The sequence below is a fragment of the Neoarius graeffei genome, chromosome 6 (genome assembly GCF_027579695.1).
Source record: "Neoarius graeffei isolate fNeoGra1 chromosome 6, fNeoGra1.pri, whole genome shotgun sequence".
NCBI classification, from domain to species: Eukaryota; Metazoa; Chordata; class Actinopteri; order Siluriformes; family Ariidae; genus Neoarius; species Neoarius graeffei.
This window is the reverse complement of record NC_083574.1, coordinates 42239451-42259693: the sequence shown is the minus strand read 5'-3', so window position 1 is coordinate 42259693 and position 20243 is coordinate 42239451. Positions and strand designations below refer to the sequence as shown.

Sequence of the window (20243 nt, the reverse complement as noted above, 5' to 3'; positions counted from 1 at the left end):
AGGAAAATGAAATATATTACAATATGCTGTCTGTTTCTTCCTGATCATACATAGAATGTATTGGATTACTCCTTTTTTAGGCTAAAACTTTCCATTTTTCCCCCATTTATGAAGTCCTTTGTTGTGTTGGCAGTGTGCTTTGTCTTGCTGTGTGATGTTTGGTTAGTTCCAACTAGATTTGCATGCATTTCTCTGTAAATTGGCAGAATTTATTCTGCTGCTACCATCATGAGTTACATTATAAATAAAGATTCGTGAGCCTGTTCCAGAAGCAGCCGTGCAAGGCCAAGTCATGACATGATCTCCACCGTGCTTGGCTGATGTTCTGGCTCATTAGTAGATCCTTTCTTACTCCAGAGTTTTGTGGCTCATCTCTGTATTTCTTTATGAATTCCAGTCTGGCCTTCTGAGTCTTACAGCTAACGAGGGATTTACATCGTTGTGGTATGGCTGCCATCTTTAAATACCAGGAAGTGAAAGCTGAAATTCTGATCCATCATCTCATTCATCTTTTGCTCCCAAACAAAACGTATTGCAAAAAGAAAATGTGCTGGGGGCGTCTTGGCTCAGGTGGCTGGGGCGCCGTGCCATAAATCCGGGGACCTGGGTTCGGTTCCGGCCCGAGGTCATTTCCCGATCCCTCCCCGTCTCTCTCTCCCAATCATTTCCTGTCCTGTCTCTGCACTGTCCTATCCAATAAAGGTGAAAAAGCCCAAAAAATATCTAAAAAAAAAAAAGAAAATGTGCTTTGATTTTCAGAGGGGACTGGATCAGCAATCAGAAATTACACTGGTGCCATAACATCGCAAATAGAGGCTGTTATTTAATCAATCATTTTATTCACGTCATTAGAAAATAGTAATAGCTAAAGACATCAAAAAACATGGAGAATTCCATGACAGCATTTCATAAACAAAGCAGAAACATGGTATACAAGTCTAAGTTACAGAAGAAGTGTCATTTATTTCGCTCTTTCTCTGAGAGCTGATGGGTTTAGTTCTTGGCGTGGTCCACAATCAACTGAAACCGTTCACGCGGAACACGTTTAGTTCTTGGTGTGGCGCACCAGGCCGCGGATCCTGCGTGTCAGAGCTTGAATGAAGGTGTGGCGGGAGTGGCTCTTGCTATAGAGCCCTTCAACCTCCAGCAGCTTCCTCTGCAAGTGCTCAGTGAAACTGCTCGCCACGTCGCTCTGCAACTGCACAAGCAAAAACAACGCACGACTGTTGATGCAAGCTATAATCTATACAACATGCACATCATAACTGAGGGACTGCTGAAGGGCTGTGTACCTGCTCTAGATCCTGCTGGCTGACTCTGGACAGGCCCAGACCTGCAGCACCACCATCTACACCCAGGGGGAAAAAAAGAAGAGAAATATCATCAGTGAACTTCCAAAATGTCATAACAAATTACAGACTTAATCAAGGATAAACAATTAGCCCGAGTCTGTGGTGAGTGAGATTAGCTAGTCTGCAGATTTTTGGGGCAGTCAGTAGCACAGAAACAAGTGTACAAAGTCCGTGTGCAATAGCTTGCATTCTGATCACCTTTCACTACTCATGAAGAAAATTCCCTGGATTTAAAAAGAAACGGAATTTTTGGGCAGGCAGGCATCCCAGAATTAAACGTAATAATTGTTAAGACTTTTCTGAAGGTCATTTCAATGGTTATTTAAGACCAAATGTGCAATGATGGTACACCAAAACACTTCAAAATAACTGCCCTGTATATAAAGCCAATTATTCTACCCACATTCACTGGATATGAGCAATCGTGTGCTCTGATTGGCTACTCTACTACTAGGATATCAGCATATCAGCTCATATACCATGAGTAGAGAAAAACAAAATGATGGCGTGTGTTGCTGAACCAACCACGGATTAAATAAAAACTCTACTTGAAAACAAAACCCCAACAATTACCATCAAGTATTTAAACGAAACAGAAATAGCTAGGGGCAACACGGTGGTGTACCCCGCCTCTCGCCCATAGTCAGCTGGGATAGGCTCCAGCTTGCCTGTGACCCCGTACAGGATAAGCGGCTACAGATAATGGATGGAATTATTGTTTTCACATTTTTCACAAACTGCTACTGCCATTTCACCAGTTTGTTTACATTCTAAGCAGAAATGATTGTCAGACGTTTTGTAAAAAAAAAGTTATCAAATTTGCAAAAAATAAAAAAAATTCTCCATTTTTCAGAATCCAGTGAACATGGATAGAATAAAACAGTTATTCCACTCAGTTTCGTCGTACATAGTTTATAGCCGACTCGGCACTACGCACCTCGTTGGCCGGCTCACGTACGACCCGGTTTCGTGGAATAACTGTTACTGATACAACAACACTGCTGTATTCTCAACTCTGTCTGGTCTTAAAGTGTGGAATTTTTTTTTAAATAACAGCAACACTGACAAAGAAAGGCAAATCAGAGGTTTATATTAAATGTGCTCCTTCTAATATGTTATTGTTTCTATAACAGCAGCTAACACTGTACTATTTGTACTGTAACAAGACTACTTCCTGTTCTCCAGCCACTTCTAGACTGTATTTACATTTCATCATACTGATATCTCTGAGACTGTAACATCCATAGCAGGTAGCAAACCTGTTCCAAACTCATTAACTCTGCTGTCCTAGTGACATCATACTGCGATTTCAAATGTCATATGCAATCTAATTAAAACAGATATAAATCACTTAAACAAAAACATATAAAATTTCAGACACCGTCTCATATCATCTCTAGCCGCTTTATCCTGTTCTACAGGGTCGCAGGCAAGCTGGAGCCTATCCCAGCTGACTACGGTGTACAAATCTGGTGTACAAATCTCTAAATGGTACAGGGCCCAATTACCTCTCTGATATGTTGCAGCGGCCTAACCCAATCAGATCTACCAGATTGCAACAGAAAAATTTACTATTAAAACCTGTTGTTAAAACAAAGTGTGGTGAAGCAGCTTTTAGCTACTATGCAGTACATCTATGGAACCAACTGCCAGAGGACATTAAAAATGCTCCTGCTGTTGGCAGCTTCAAATCTAGGTTAAAGACCAAGCTGTTTTCAGATGCTTTCTGTTAAATAATTAATATTTTTACATTTTTTATAATCTTTACTTTCTCTGCATGTTTTAAATTTACTTTAACTTTATTCTATTTTAGTCTGCTAGTTTTTTTTTTTTTCCTTTTTCTCCTTTTTCTTTTTGGCATTTTAATATTTTATTTCTACTATTGTTTAATTCTTATTATTTTCTTTTAATTCTTTTAATTAATTATTTTAGAATAAAGATAAAATTATTTTATGTAATTTTATTTCTCTATCGTTTACTGTTTTTGTTTTTACTTCTGTAAAGCACATTGAACTGCCATTGTGTATGAAATGTGCTATATAAATAAACTTGCCTTGCCTTACGGGTGAAAGGCGGGGTACACCCTGGACAAGTCGCCAGGTCATCACAGGGCTGACACAAACACAGACAGCCATTCACACTCACATTCACACCTACGCTCAATTTAGAGTCACCAGTTAACCTAACCTGCATGTCTTTGGACTGTGGGGGAAACCGGAGCACCCGGAGGAAACCCACGCGGACACGGGGAGAACATGCAAACTCCACACAGAAAGGCCCTCGCCGGCCCTGGGGCTCGAACCCAGAACCTTCTTGCTGTGAGGCGACAGCGCTAACCACTACACCACCGTGCCACCCTTCAGACACCGTAATTTTTTTTAAAATGACCCACTGACACCCCGAGATGTAGAAAAAACAGAGCATTTGCAGCTGCAATAGAAATCCTAAAATGAGGATATCTAATGAATTTGTGGCAGAAGCACAAGTGCCTGAACCGTGTAAATGTGCAGAACTACGGTACCACAACCGTGCTGACGGGTCATGACCCCTACAGGCGAGACGTCCCTGCCTGTTTTATCGTGGCCGTATCCTAATAACAGGAACATGAGGATATTGTGAAACGTTTAGTTCTGTTCAACATCTGACATGTCAGGTAATGTGTGATCTCGAGTCATTAACGCGATCTCTCACTGAACTCTACAGAGAATTTCTTTTCAGCTCACAATAAAACCTACACAAATCGGTGAAGAAGTATGTGATGCTTACACTAGTCACGGATTCTTAGGGCTTTAAAATGCGTGTAGTGCATGCAAGACTCCAGCTGGAGGTAAAAAAGTGCAGCCTCACCTCTGTATCCTGGAAGAAGGGAGTGTTTGGGGTCGCTGGGTGTGCAGTAGAGAAGGTAGTACTCGAGGTGGCGCCAGATCACAAACAGGCAAGTCTCAATGATATCTTAAAAACGGAAAGTCAAGAAAAACAGTGGCCAAGCGATACAGTTGCAGCACTTTACTCAAGAAGGATCGTGTAAAAGGATACATGAGCAGAGCGCCAGCAGCTTGGCACGGTTATTCACAAGCTGAACAAGACGCCGCTTGGCCAGCACGCTCCTCTGCACTGATGGGATCTTCTCCACTCCACCTGATCCTGACACCAGATCCTGGCACAACTGCACGCGGATAGACAAAAAATATTTTAAATAACGTTTCCATTCATTGGTTGTATGCGCAGAGCACTGTGGCCGTCTCATCTTATGGTCAGCTGCATGGAAGCAAATAAGAGAGAAAAGATTTTAATGTTAAAACACCGAGTTCTTAATCATGAAATTCAAACCACTGAGTTCATAGCATCGAAATATATTACTGTAGAAAAGACACATCTGTATTTATTTGTCTTGAATTAACCTCCTTGATTGTCTTCGCCTAAGGCTCCTTAAATCATTTTTCTCCCCTGAAGTGAAGATCACAAAAATAAATACCAGAACGTCAAGGACGTAGTAGCTCATCTGGCCCGCCATCAAAACAACCATGACGACCAAAACAGAACTGAAATGTGAGAGAGGACCAACCTCCACGACAAACTGTTTCCAACAAGAAAATCAACCAAGGACTAAAATTTTGTTCCCCGAAGGAAGCTCGACCCAAAACATCGATCGGAACTGAATTCGTATGATAAATGAGAGCGGAGATACAATTCTAATTAGAAGAAAATGTCTTAAGTTGACCTAATTACTAATTTGTTAGTAAAACGTAGTCAATACAATGAGCAAGTGTTGTACAGAAGGTCTAGTTCTTTCGAATAAAACAATCAGAACTGAAATCCATTGAGAACTGAGCGAGGCAGGAGACACGATTTAACTGAAAACAAACAAAAAGTTGTAAACAAATTGTTTACGACAAGAAAATCAACAAACACATGACCAAGTTTTGTTCCCCGAGGGAAGATCGACCCAAAACGTCAATCACAACTGGAATCGGTTGAGAACCGCGAGAGGAGATACAATTCTAATCAAAAAGTCCCAAAGTTCATTAAGGTGACCTGATTAGCAATTCGTGAGCAAAAATTTGACGATACAATGACCAAGTGTTGTACAGAAGGTCTAGTTCTTTCAAACGAAACAATCAGAACTGAAATCCATTGAGAACTGAGGGGGCAGATATGATTTAACTGAAAATAAACACAAGTTGCAAACAAATTGTTTACCACAGGAAAATCAACAAAGTTTTGTTCCTCAAGGGAAGAGCTACTCAAAACATCGATCAGAACTGGAATCAGACGAGAAATTAGAGAGGAGATTTAAAAAAAATAAAATAAAAATTTAGTGAGAGGCCTGGAAAATTCACTAATTTGGCCTAATTAGTAACTTATTAGCAAAAACAATTGACAAAACAACGACCAAGTTTTGTGCGGAGTGATGAGTTCTTTTAAAGGAATACGCCACCCCCAGGTGAAATTGAGTCAGTCCCTGCAGTCCCTAGAGTTGGATGAGTGAGCCAAAGCGTTTTGTAGCCGACCCAGCCATTGTCCTGATCTGGAAACGTTCCGGTTAGCTTTAGCTTAGCGTAGTCGCTGTAATCCGGCATGTCCAGCTAGCATTGTCGTTGCAAAAGTGAATCAAATAACTCAAGATTTTTTATAATTATTTCTCATGACCTGTACATTCACATCGAGTACACATATCAATGCAAATTAACACGAAGGGATTTACTAGACCAATTTATATCTGGAACTATTTTCGGCCACAGCACAGGCAAAGCACCGCTGCAGGCACAAAGACACCACGCAGCACCACAACTTCCGTCAATACACCAGTGTTACCAGGGAAACCAGGGTTTTCAGGCGCTGCGCGGTGTCTTTGCGCCTGCAGCGGTGCTTTGTCTGTGCTGTGGCTGAAAATAGTTCCAGATATAAATTGGTCTAGTAAATCCCTTCGTGTTAATTTGCATTGATATGTGTACTCGATGTGAATGTACAGGTCATGAGAAATAATTATAAAAAATCTTGAGTTATTTGATTCACTTTTGCAACGACAATGCTATCCGGACACGCCGGATTACAGCGACTACGCTAAGCTAAAGCTAACCGGGGCGTTTCTAGATCAGGACAATGGATGGGTCGGCTACAAAACGCTTTGGCTCACTCATCCAACTCTAGGGACTGCAGGGACTGACTCAATTTCACCTGGGGGTGGCGTACTCCTTTAAGGGTTGTTTTACAATCAATCAATCAGAGTACGCAAGCTAAAAATCACATTTAACACTTATTCTCTTCAATATCAAAAGGCTTGACTAAATAAACTTGGTTGTTTATTGTAGCCGTGTGATAGCTCTATTTACCATGCAAAAAAGAAACTGGTGATAACGTTATTTTTGGTGAATGTATGGCAATATGTGTCATATTTAGCAAAATTACTCGTGTCATTTAGAAAAAGTGCTTTTTTGGCCACAGGTAGCTCCAAAAGGGATGCACTTAAATCATTCTTTATACCATAAAACACATTTGGTTCCATATCATTGGAAACATAGTTAAGTTTTAATGTTGAATGCCAGTAAGTTTTCAGACTATTTTGATCAAATTAGTATGTAACTGTGTCAAAAAAAGTCCTCTCCGAGACAGCTAATTTTTCAATATAAAATAACATATCTAAAATGATTATTTTCATTATTTCCTAAAATGTGGTCAAGATATTGGGACATAAATATTAGAGACAACTAACACAAAGCTTACAGCCTTATATTTAAAAGCACGATGGAAGTAGTGGATTCTGAATTGTCAAAAAAAAAAGTCCTCTCCGAGAATCACTTCATTTGTTTCTCCCAGCTCTGCCTAAAGCTACACTTAATCTTCTTTATCTTATAGCAGATTACACAAAACTACCACACACACGTCAAAAAATTACCTGAAATCTGTTCTTTAACTTGTCCTTCACTTAAAAACTGGTACAAGAACCAGCTTGAATCAATTTGAATTTTGGACCCCTGTGACACAAACTTTGTACCCTGATTGTAAAACAACCCTTAAACAAAACAATCGGAACAGAAATCCATGGAGAACTGACAGAGGAGATATGATTTAACTGAACTGCGAATGACGGACGGATGACGGACGCCACACCATGGCGATAGCTCATCAGCCTTATGGTCAGATCAGCTAATAACTTGTTGGAGATCTGAAAAGTGAATGTGAACAGACATGCTTCTTTTTTTCTTTTTTTTTAATCTGAACCTCTGAACACTGGTTAATTCAAAAGAACAACAACAACTTTATTCATCACACGCTTGTGAAATTCCTCTCTGCATTTAACCCATCTGAAGCAGTGAACACACACACATGCCCAGAGCAGTGGGCAGCCATGCTAACAGCACCCGGGGAGCAGTTGGGAGTTCGGTGCCTCGCTCAAGGGCACCTCAGCCCAAGGCCGTCCCATATTAACCTAACCGCATGTCTTTGGACTGTGGAGGAAACCCACGCAGACACGGGGAGAACATGCAATGTGCCGCCCATTCTAATGAATTTTGGGACTTTTCGTTAAGGTGACCTGATTAGCAGTTCGTTAGCAAAAATTTGACGATACAATGACCAGGTTTTGTACAGAAGGTCTAGTTCTTTCAAACAATCAGAACTGAAATCCAGTGAGGACTGAGGGAGGAGAGAGGATTTAACTGAAAACAAAAGTTGTAAAACAAATTGCTTACAACAGGAAAATCAACAAACAAAATAAGCTTTGTTCCTCAAGAAAAGATCTACCCGAAACATCGATCAGAACTGGAATCAGATGAGAAATGAGAGAGGAGATTTAAAAATAATAATAATAATAATTGTAGTGAGAGACCTGGAAAATTTGTTAATTTGGCACAAAAAAAAAATTCAAAACACACATTAGAAAAAGAAAAACACAAGTGTGGCGTTAATACTGTACATTTCATTGCTATGAATTCAATGGCGTTTAAATGCCATTATTAAGAATTCAGTGGCTTAACATTTAAACAGACGAAATCTTGGACCCGATACAACAGGTGTGTTTGTCGTCTACCTCTTTGAGCTCTTCTGGAGCGAGCTGTTCGAGCCTCTCCAGCTTGCTGAGGCTCTGTCTGTGGCTGTCGTGGTATCTAAAGAAGTCTGTGGTGCTGTTCTTCAGAAGCAGCAGGACGAGGCCCAGGCTGGGCACCCGAGACACAGATGGCACTGCCACATCTGAGCCACAAAGAACACAGGACAGGTTTAGGGGAATGTAGAAAAGTACATACGTGTGTACATTATGTGTGTGAGCTGAGAGAGAGAGAGAGAGAGAGAGAGCTGACCTGTTGGCTCGCTGGCTGAAGGGCTGAAGAGGCAGACAGTAAACTGAGCCTCAGCTGAGCTTTGCAGGAGCAGCGTCTGACAGTACTCCATTACGTTAGCACAGATCTGACCATACAGAGACACGGTGAGACAGATAAATAATGTGTATGGGAAGTTACAGTTCATGCTCCTGTAAGCTGGTATCTGCTTCACTGTGTCCTCATACCTGCTGCATGGTGAGTTCCATCTCCTCTCTTTTGTCTGCTGGGTTGTCACAGGCAACGCTCTCCTCGATCTGCTTTAGGTAGCGAGCACGCTCAGTCCCGGCCAGACGCACAAGCAGGGACAAACACTGGCGCTGACAGAGACAGAAAGAGATGACTGAATTCCATCCACCCAGTTTTATACTATATACACACTTCATGCTCCATTTGTAGCATAAAAACAGTAGCCAATAAACAGGAGCAAATAAAATTTGATCAAAAAGTCAATTATCTTGGATGAGCAAAGATATAAAAAGTCTTTCATTTGGTACAGAGTTCGTCTGAACTTTAGGCTCTGGTCACACTACAGCTCGTGTAGTACAGCTTGGGGAACCTCCGCCAAGCCTTGTGAGATGTATTTGTCTTGAATCCATGTCCCCGATGCTCACGGGAGCCTCTTCAACACAGCAGCTCAGCGTAGCCTAACCTTCACCGAGACTTAAAGCATATATGCAGAGCCATGGCCTCACTTTTGTTTATAAACGCCTTGAGAGCTCAAGAATGGCACAGGAATAGTTTTAAATGTTAACAAGAAATCTAATATAGTAATTTTTACGATTAAAGTGATTTATATAGGTAGCGGTCTGAGTGAATGACCTTGATGTCCGTAACGTCACCGCAGGAAGTCTATCGGTCTCATCACCATTTCCACTATACTAAAACACAGAGCTGACTGCAACTCCAATCCTCCATTTTGAGCTAATTTATCGCCATGCCACGTAGATGTGTTGCTGGTGGGTGCAGCAACACGACAGAAGGTGGATTTATGTTGCGTTCATGGCCCAAGAATGTTCAAACTGCAAAGATTTGAACCCGTTTTGCGAGAAGTTCACGGGCACATTGGGCGGCTACGAAGTGGTCTCTCCTCTGCTCTGCACATTTTACTGAAGACTTGTACGAGACCTCTGATCTGTTGAGGAGCGTTGGCTATAAGCCCGTATTGAAAGAGAGTGCAGTACCAACAATTAAAGGAAAAGAAAACTACAAGAAAAGGAAACTGTTAATTTAATTTTATTTTTTTGAAAAAGGAAAGTAAGTTCAGTTGCACCAGTTCTCCTAGAGTGTGAGCCAAGGGTTGTTGGTAAAACCCAGGATGGAACGGGACGGGACATATCGCTCGGGCAGTGACCTCCCCATGGTTGCTGCTAAAACCGGTGACGTCCCGTTCCGTCCCGTGTTTTAGTAATTGCCTGAGCCGAGCAGTAATGGTGGAGTACTCCGTAATGGAGAAAGAGTGGAGCAGCCGTCTTATTTCTAAACTGGATATTGCTGCCATCTCTCCCTTACGTGGAAGAAGTGAATGAACGGAGAACTGAACAAACAACTGAAAGTCAGATTGTTTCAAAACAATCGGCCACAAGATCGGCCTTCAAGAAGCGAGAACACAGATGGGTAAGCGCAGACTCTCATTTGGATACAAAACAACACGTTGTTTACCTGCATTTAGATTAATCCATGTAACTGGTATTGTGTGTTTAAGTTACAGATATAAGATTATTTAATTTGCTTCAGAATGTGATTGATTCAGTTCATCTGATTATTTAATTAGCCTTTTACGTTTTATCAGTGAAAATGCATGCATGTACATGTATGTTGCAGAAGTTATAACACCTATCTTGTTTTAATGAGGGTCAACCCACAATCAGTGAAGTCAAATCAGTCTTAGTTGAGCGAGTCGGTAACGGGATTTCTTACTTTCACCATAAATTATTTATATGACTTTGGTCTATAGCTGTCAAAGGTCTTGGCCTTAAAACCAGTTCCCGCTGTGACGTCACGCACTCGGCTGGCTGGCTCAGCGGGGCAGCTCGAACGCCAACTTTGCGGTCGATTTTAACTTTCAAAAAAAAAAAAATTTTTTTTTTAAATTACCATTTATGCAGCATACAAGAGTCAAGGATGGACATACTATCCACTCAGAACTTTATTCATTTATTTATTCTGCGTATATCCTTTAAAAAGTGCATTTACATTCGGGGATCCTTCAGAGCACATTGTGTGCACACTTGAGACCCAATCGTTATGGGAAACACCCGATGCTGATTTGAGCACAATCAGCACACGCATATAAGGACACTGCTTTCACGGAGACTTTGTGAAATATTCTGTCAGGTATGCGGTGGTAGACAGATGCAAGTGCAGGAAGTGTGTTTATTAGCAGGCGTTATGTTTACAAAAACAAAACGTGAGGCAAGGTTAGAGTAACAAAACACAAACGAAAGCAAAACAGAAAGCACAATCATGAAGCAGAGGATCTAACCAGAGTCATAAACATGGCTAGAAACAAACATGACCGTGATAACGATAATACTTTACAAAGTCTCTGTGAAAACAGCGTCTTTATATGTATGTCCTGATTGCGCTCAAATTAGCATCATGTGTTTCCCATAATGACCAAGTCCCAAGAGCATACACGGCGCGCTCTGAGTGGGCGTGGCCGTTCGAACCGCGCCAGGCTCAAGTGCACAAAGGCATGACAGTCAAGTGTTCTGCTATGTGACGACAATTTTTAGTTCACCTGTATATCGCCATGCATCGCCACCAAAATGCCTCATTTTCAACGATAACCCATCGCAAAGCATCGCGAGCTGTAGTGTGACTGTAGCTTTACGAACTTCAGACACGTGCAAATAAACAAGAGTGCAGGCTGTGGTCTGTCTTCCCTGAACAAGCAGAATTTGATGCAAACAGTGTCGACAGGGATGCGTCCTCCACCACCAGCAAGTCTAGCCCTTCTTTTTACTAATTTGTATACTGCTAAAACATACTACAAACAGAGAGAAAGGTCGCCATCCATCCATTATCGATAACCGCTTTATCCTGTTCTACAGGGTCGCAGGCAAGCTGGAGCCTATCCCAGCTGACTACGGGTGAAAGGCGGGGTACACCCTGGACAAGTCGCCAGGTCATCACAGGGCTGACACAGACACAGACAACCATTCATACTCATGGTCAAATTAGAGTCACCAGTTAACTTAACCTGCATGTCTTTGGACTGTGGGGGAAACCCGGAGAAAACCCACACGGACATGGGGAGAACATGCAAACTCCACACAGAAAGGCCCTCGCCGGCCGCTGGGCTTGAACTCGGACCTTCTTGCTGTGAGGCGACAGCGCTAACCACTACACCACCGTGCCCTTTCAAAGGTGTTGCAGAAATATTATTACAGGACATCTGATCCTGCTGTGCCCTTGACCCTGTTTGGGGCAATTCCAAAATCTAATCAGTCCATCTGATTACACTGACTGGTTCACAGCCTTCTGATTACTTACTGATTATCTTGCTGCTGCACCATTATTTCATTATGAGTAACTGATGAAAAAGGACACCTTGAACTGCATTTGCTTTGGTTCCCTTTCTCAAAATTCACCCAACACCCAGTCTAGTAGTACCCAAGCCCTACCAACTAAACTGAAGCACAGAAGTCAGTCAAGGGCTTTTTAAATCTGTACCTGAAATCTGCCGATGTGTCCCTGAAACTCCAGAATGGCTGCACTGTTGACCTCCTGCCCCATATCCAGGGCTCCTGACATCAACAACATACATTGGGTTATTTCACATTGTACATATTTGGGCATAAACGGTAGTGACGCATATTTGGGGTGTGGTCAGTACCTGGGAGGGCAGTTTTACTGATTATGCCTGTAAGCAGAGACAGCTCCTGTAACGACCCCATGCTAACATCTTGACTATGCAGGATCGACTGAATGGTGTCAGAGTATACAATCAGCCACTGGAGCACCTGGAGGGAGGGAGGGAGAGAGAGAGAGAGAGAGAGAGAGAGAGAGAGAGAGAGAGACATGCACATGCAAAAAAAATCCTTTACATACCAGCCAGACCTAACCATACCCATAGCATATAGTGCATGAGTGAGAACTGTACCTGTGCTGCCCCCTGCTGGTGGTGTGTAGTGGTCGAGGTGAGAATGACCTGCAGAAGCCAGAGGGTAGGCATCAGGATCTGTCTGTATCGCTCCAGAGGACTGGGGATGAACCCTGATGGGTCTCTCTGTCCATATACTCTACACAGAGGAACAGAGACAGTGGAAAAGCTACAGGCAAAATCTCAGAAAATACACCTGTGGCAGTGGGGGCGTGGTCAAGCGTCGGTCTGTGACCGGAGGGCGGAGTCAAGGAAGGTAAGTGGCAGAATCACTACACCTGAGGTGAATTAACCTGTTTGTGTGTCTTCCCCAGTGACCGCGCCCTATTTAAGGAAGGGAGGGAGAGCAGAGCACCAGATGACTGATGCGTGTGTGTGTGTGTGTGTGTGTGTGTGTGTGTGTGTGTGTGTATGCGTGTGGCTGGGAGAGTGTATGTTTGCGATTGTAAAGTGCAAATAAAGAGAGTTTTTGGAACTCAGTTCTGGCCTGCCGTACTTCTGCGCTCCACCCACCTGCTCTGACCTTCTACAGTGGTGCTGAAACCCGGGACGCCGAGCACAGAGGAGAACAGCCCCATGGAGTCCTCCCCCTTCGCAGACCTAATCCATGCCCTCACCACAGCCCAAGAGAGCCAGCACCAGGCGCTGCTCGCCCTCCGAAAGGAGCAAGAACAACGGTTCGAGGTCCTGGCGCAACAGGAAGATCGACAGGCGTTCCTGCACCTCCTCGTGTCGGCGGGGTCCACCATCTCCACCGCTGCGGGCCCACTCCACCTCACCCTAACGAAGATGGGCCCGCACGACGACCCCGAGGCCTTCCTCACGCTATTTGAACAAGCAGCAGAGGCATCGGGGTGGCCGGTGGAACAGCACACGGCGCACCTCCTCCCCCTGCTAACGGGCGAGGCGCAGCTGGCCGTGCTACAGCTCCCCGCCGACAGCTGGCTGGTCTACACGGACCTGCGCCGGGCCGTCCTCCAGCGTGTGGGGCGCACCCCCGAACAACATCGTCAGCGCTTCCGCGCTCTGCGCCTAGAGGAGGTCGGCCGCCCGTTCGCATTTGGCCAGCAACTCTGGGACACCTGCAGGCGGTGGCTGAGGGCCGACAACCGCGACGCCGAGGGAGTCGTCGACCTGGTGGCGCTGGAGCAGTTCATCGCGTAACTTCCCAAAGAAACAGTGGAGTGGGTCCAGTGCCATCGCCCGGCGTCGCTGGATCAGGCCATCGAGTTGGCGGAGGATCATTTGGCGGCTGTTCCCACGGCAGGATCACAGATCCCCTCTTCGCTTCTCTCTTCCTCCCCTTCTGTGTCTCGTCCTTGCCCCGTTCCCCCACCGCGGAGGCGGGGGCTGGCTCCCTCACAGCCGGTCCGCCGCACCTGTGGTCTCCTCCCGTTTCCGTGTCTGTCCCCCCCCCCTCAGGTGAGTGAGCCCCAGAGTACCGGTGCAGAGAGAAAGCCCGGGCCGGTTTGCTGGCGCTGCAGGGAGCCGGGGCACCTCCAGCATCAATGCTCGGCAAAGGAGGTGTGCGCAGTGGTCCGGATCCCTGATGCGCCAGGAGCGTATCGCATACCAGTGAGTATCCAAGGGGATACATATCAGGCGTTGGTGGATTCTGGTTGTAATCAGACCTCAATTCACCAAAACCTGGTGCAAGACGAGGCATTGGGGGGAGCACAATTGGTGAAGGTGTTGTGTGTGCATGGGGATGTTCACAGCTACCCTTTAGTGTCGGTCCACATTTTTTTCAGAGGGGAAAAATTTATAGTAAAGGCGGCGGTTAATCCTCGCCTTACCCACTCAATAAATTTTGGAGACAGATTGGCCGGGATTTGGGGAATTAATAAGTCACTTAGTGAAGAGTGGGTCCTGCCGTAGTTTAATAGGGGGAGGTCCTGGTGTCGCGTTGGCGGGAGCAGCTGTCACAGAGCCGTCTACGTCAGCTCCGCGTCAGAGTGAGGAGCCGCCGGCTCCTCATCTCTCTCTCTCGGGGAATCCCTCGCGGATTTTCCATTACAGCAGTCGTGAGACGAGACTCTGCGGCATGCATTTGACCAAGTGAGAGTAATTGATCGTCAAATGCTCCAGCCAAACGCCACCCCATCCTTCCCCTATTTCGCAATTATGAAGGATAGATTATACCGAGTGACGCACGACACTCAAACTAAAGAGCAAGTCACACAGCTTTTGCTTCCGAAGAGCCGACGGGAATTGGTATTCCAGGCGGCTCACTTTAATCCCATGGCTGGACACTTAGGGCAGGATAAAACACTAGCCCGAATAATGGCCCGGTTCTATTGGCCAGGGATTCGCGGCGATGTCCGTAGGTGGTGTACAGCATGCCGCGAATGCCAGTTAGTAAATCCAGCAGCCATTCCAAAAGCGCCTTTGCGCCCTCTACCGTTAATCGAGACCCCGTTTGAAAGAATTGGGATGGATCTCGTCAGGCCATTAGATCGGTCAGCACGAGGGTACCGCTTTATAATAGTTCTGGTGGACTATGCAACGTGATACCCGGAAGTGGTGCCTCTTCGCAATATCTCAGCACGCAGTATTGCGGAGGCGCTCTTCTGCATTATCTCCCGAGTTGGAATCCCGAAAGAGATTCTGACTGATCAAGGCACCGCGTTTATGTCACGAACACTGAGCGACCTTTATGGGTTATTAGGTATTAAGCCAATCCGCACCACCGTGTATCACCCACAAACGGACGGTTTAGTCGAACGATTCAATCGCACCCTCAAAAATATAATTAGGAAATTCTTAAGTGAGGACGCACACAATTGGGATAAATGGCTCGAACCCTTGTTGTTTTCAGTGCGAGAGGTCCCACGGGGTTCTCCCCGTTTGAATTGTTATATGGCCGTAAGCCGCGCGGCATTTTAGACGTGCTGCGAGAAAATTGGGAGGAGGGACCTTCACAAAGTAAAAATGAAATTCAATACGTTATGGACCTGTGCGCAAAACTCCACACACACACACACCTAACCCAGGAGAATTTGCGGCAGGCCCAAGAACGACAAACCCACTTGTACAAGGGTACGCACCTTAGGGAGTTCACACCAGGAGATAAAGTACTCGTACTGTTGCCCACATCGAGCTCCAAATTGGTTGCCAAGTGGCAAGGACCCTTTGAGCTCACATGGCGAGTCGGGGACGTCGACTACGAGGTGAGGCGAACGGACAGGGGTGGGGCGCTACAGATTTACCACCTCAATCTGCTCAAACTCTGGAACGAGGAGGTCCCCGTGGCGTTGGTGTCGGTGGTTCCGGAGAAGGCGGAGCTGGGGCCAGAGGTTCAAAAGGGAGCATTGGCATCGCGTACCTCTCCGGTCCCCTGTGGAGACCACCTCTCCCTGACCCAACTCACGGAGGTTGTCCAGTTGCAGACCGAATTTTTGGACACGTTCTCGCCCCGCCTGGCCGCACCAACCTCATAGAACACCACATTGAGATGCCCCCAGGGGTGGTAGTGCGTAGCCGTCCTTACAGGCTACCCGAACACAAGAAAAAAAGTGGTTCGGGAAGAACTCGAGGACATGCTCGAAATGGGCATCGTCGAGGAGTCCCACAGCAACTGGAGCAGCCCGGTGGTCTTGGTACCCAAGGCCGACGGGTCGGTCCGGTTCTGTGTGGAGTATAGAAAAGTCAACGCGGTGTCTAAATTCGACGTGTACCCAATGCCTCGTATTGATGAGTTGCTTGATTGACTAGGCACGGCTCACTTTTACTCGACACTGGATTTGACAAAGGGTTATTGGCAGATCCCCTTGACTCCATTATCCCGAGAAAAAACGGCCTTTTCCACACTGTTCGGCTTACACCAGTTTGTCACACTTCCTTTTGGGCTGTTTGGGGCGCCCGCTATGTTTCAGCGGCTGATGGGGGGCTGATAGGGTCCTCCGCCCCCACGCCACCTATGCGGCCGCGTACCTTGACGACATTATTATTTATAGTAATGACTGGCCGCGGCACCTCCAACACCTGAGGGCCATCCTTAGGTCGCTGAGGCGGGCGGGTCTCACAGCCAACCCGAAGAAGTGTGCGATTGGGCGGGTGGAAGTACGGTATCTGGACTTCCACTTGGGCAATGGGCAGGTGCGTCCCCAAGTTAATAAGACGGCAGCGATTGCGGCCTGCCCGAGGCCCAAGACCAAAAAGGGGGTGAGACAGTTCCTGGGGCTGGCTGACTATTATCGTAGGTTTATACCTAATTATTCGGACGTCACCAGCCCGCTGACTGATCTCACTAAAAAGGGGGCACCAGATCCGGTCCAGTGGACGGAGCAATGCCAGCGGGCTTTTTCTGAGGTAAAGGCTGCACTGTGTGGGGGGCCACTGTTACACTCCCCTGACTTTTCTCTCCCTTTTATCTTGCAGACGGACGCGTCGGACAGAGGGCTGGGGGCTGTTTTGTCCCAGGAGGTGGAGGGGAGGATTGCCTAGTGCTGTACATAAGTCGTAAGCTGTCAGTGCCTGAGGGGCGCTACGGCACCATAGAGAAGGAGTGCCTGGCCATCAAGTGGGCAGTCCTCGCCCTCCGTTACTACCTGCTGGGACGCCCCTTTCACCCTCTGTTCGGACCACGCGCCCCTCCAGTGGCTCCACCGCATGAAGGATGCCAATGCGCGGATCACCCGTTGGTATCTGGCACTCCAACCCTTTAACTTCAAGGTGGTCCACAGGCCAGGGGCACAGATGGTCGTGGCGGACTTCCTCTCCCGTCGGGGGAAGTCGGCTGCAGGATGCCCGGCCTGAGTCGGGCGGTGGGGGTATGTGGCAGTGGAGGTGTGGTCAAGCGGTGGTCTGTGACCGGAGGGCGGAGTCATGGAAGGTAAGTGGCAGAATCACTACACCTGAAGTGAATTAACCTGTTTGTGTGTCTTCCCCAGTGACCGCGCGCTATTTAAGGAAGAGAGGGAGAGCAGAGCGGGCTCTCTCCCGAACCAGATGACTGATGTGTGTGTGCGTGTGCATGTTTGCGACTGTAAAGTGCAAATAAAGAGAGTTTTTGGAACTCAGTTCTGGCCTGCCGTACTTCTGTGCTCCACCCACCTGTTCTGACCTCTACAACACCATTTTTCACTCATTAAAGGCCAATTTAAATCAAGAAATGTATTAACATATTACCAGATTCACCTCAAGTACATTCACAATCTATTAAGCATACCAAACAGGTACCAATGAAAGGTTTCTACACTGACAAAACTCCATCTTACTTTTTATCTCAAACATAATGAGTGAGCGTTGTGCATCTAAGCTGCATCAGGAGATTTACAAAGAACACAGCAAGCAATCTATAAACTACACCTTAAAGGAGATACGCAGAGCCATGGCCTCACTTTTGTTTATAAATGCCTTGAGACCTCAAGAATGGCACAGGAATAGTTTTAAGTGTTAACAATAAATCTAATATAGTAATTTTTACGATTAAAGTGATTCATATAGGTAGCGGTCTGAGTGAATGACCTTGATGTCCGTAACGTCACAGCAGGAAGTCTATCAGTCTCATCGCCATTTCTGCAATACTAAAACACAGAGCTGACTGCTACTCTGATCCTCCATTTTGAGATAATTTATCGCCATGCCACGTAGATGTGTTGCTGGCGGGTGCAGCAACACGACAGAAGGTGGATTTACGTTGCATTCATGGCCCAAGAACGTTCAAACCACAAAGATTTGGACGCGTTTTGCGAGAAGTTCACGGGCACATTGGGTGGCTACGAAGTGGTCTCTCCTCTGCTCATTTTACTGAGGACTCTCGTACGAGACCTCTGATCTGTTGAGGAGTGTTGGATATAAGCCCGTATTGAAAGAGGGTGCAGTACCAACAATTAAAGGAAAGCAAGTTTATTTGCACCAGTTCTCCTGGAGTGTGAGCTGAGCAGTAATGGCGGAGTACTCAGTATGGAGAAAATGGAGAATGAGTGGACCAGTTGTCAGATTTCTCCCCTGGATATGCTTGCCTCAGCAGCAATATCTCGCCTTTATGTGGAAGAAGCGAATGAACGAACAACTGAAAGTCAGATTGTTTCAAAACAAATCGGCCACAAGATCGGCCTTCAAGAAGCGAGAACACAGACGGGTAAGATGCGACTCTCGTTTGGTTACATCATATCATCATTCGTCGTTTACCTGCATTTAGATTAATCCATGTAACTTGTATTGTGTGTTGAAGTTACCGGTATAAGATTATTTAATTTGCTTCAGAATGTGATTGTCTCAGTTCATCTGATTATTTAATTAGCCTTTTACGTTTCATCAGTGAAAATGCATGCATGTACATGTATGTTGCAGAAGGTATAACACCTAACCTGTTTTAATGAGAGTCGCATGAGACTGTCAGTTCAATTCCATCCAATTCTCTAGACGGCTCTGTTCTCTGGCTTTATTTCGTAAGGTGGGGGCCTCCGTTGCCGGCATGTTACTATCAGATTCACTTTCCGATGGTTCGAACTGATATGGTTCTACATGTATAGCAGTAGTGTATATACACACATACACACACTCCAATTTCAGGACTATCACAGTCAGATGTATTACTATCTGAGAAATCTGAAAACTCTCCATTAAATCCGAACAAAGAGGCCATTGCAACCACTCTCACCTGCCGAGTCTGGCTTTAGTCTATAGCTGTCAAAGGCCTCGGCCTTAAAACCGGTTACCGCTGTGATGTCACGCACTCAGGGCTGGCTGGCTCAGCCGGGCAGCTCCAATGCCAACTTTGCGGTCGATTTTAACTCTCAAAAACATATTTTTAAATTCCCATTTATGCAGCATACAAGAGTCAAGGGTGGAGATACGGTACTATCCACTCAGAAATGTATTTAAAAACAAAGGTTCTGCATATCTGCTTTAAGTGTTTGTCACCTGATTCCCCTTCTCACCTGAGTGAGTCGTTCTCAGGTAGCATGTGGAAAACCTGGCACTCGACCAGCTGAGCCACCAGACCACAGCACAACAGTTCCACGGCTCCCTGTGCCGTTTTAGCCACGCGGGTCAGCAGCGCCTGCATTTACACGCATACATTCATAAGGCATCAGAAACAATGCATGTTTTGTAACCTGCCATACAACAGGAAAAAAAAACAAAAAAAAAAAACAAAAAAAACAGTACAGTGTTGTTTTCTCACCATCTTGGACTTGTAGATATATAAAGGCTTGAAAAGAGGCGGTTGAGGCATCAGCAGGGTTTGCAATGCAGCGTCGTCCTGCCTCAGGCTCTCCACCAGGACGCGTAGGTAGCCACTGTTACACAGGTAGACCAGCCACTGGCTCTGTTTATCTATAGACAACACCTTGTCCAGCACAGCCAGAGCCAACATCTGTGATGGACAAAAAGCACTGCATCGTTAATATTATACAGTGGTGCTTGAAAGTTTGTGAACCCTTTAAAATTTTCTATATTTCTGCATAAATATGACCTAAAACATCATCAGATTTTCACACAAGTCCTAAAAGTAGATAA

At 45.6% G+C, this 20243-nt stretch overlaps 1 protein-coding gene across 1 annotated transcript in view; it reads right to left on the bottom strand.

Moving 5' to 3' along the window:
• Nucleotides 1-819: 819 nt before the first annotated feature.
• Nucleotides 820-20243, bottom strand: part of nup205 (nucleoporin 205) — a 91771-nt gene continuing 72347 nt past the window's right edge. Inside the window, exons 31-42 of the mRNA XM_060923680.1 lie at nt 19909-20100; nt 19664-19785; nt 12777-12915; nt 12510-12636; nt 12347-12420; nt 8857-8988; nt 8651-8756; nt 8383-8543; nt 4389-4518; nt 4200-4304; nt 1293-1348; nt 820-1198 (exon numbers count right to left, since the gene is read on the bottom strand). Of these exons, the coding sequence (XP_060779663.1) occupies nt 1046-1198; nt 1293-1348; nt 4200-4304; nt 4389-4518; nt 8383-8543; nt 8651-8756; nt 8857-8988; nt 12347-12420; nt 12510-12636; nt 12777-12915; nt 19664-19785; nt 19909-20100 (1497 nt within the window). The 3' untranslated portion in view covers nt 820-1045. The remainder of the gene's footprint in view (nt 1199-1292; nt 1349-4199; nt 4305-4388; nt 4519-8382; nt 8544-8650; nt 8757-8856; nt 8989-12346; nt 12421-12509; nt 12637-12776; nt 12916-19663; nt 19786-19908; nt 20101-20243) is intronic.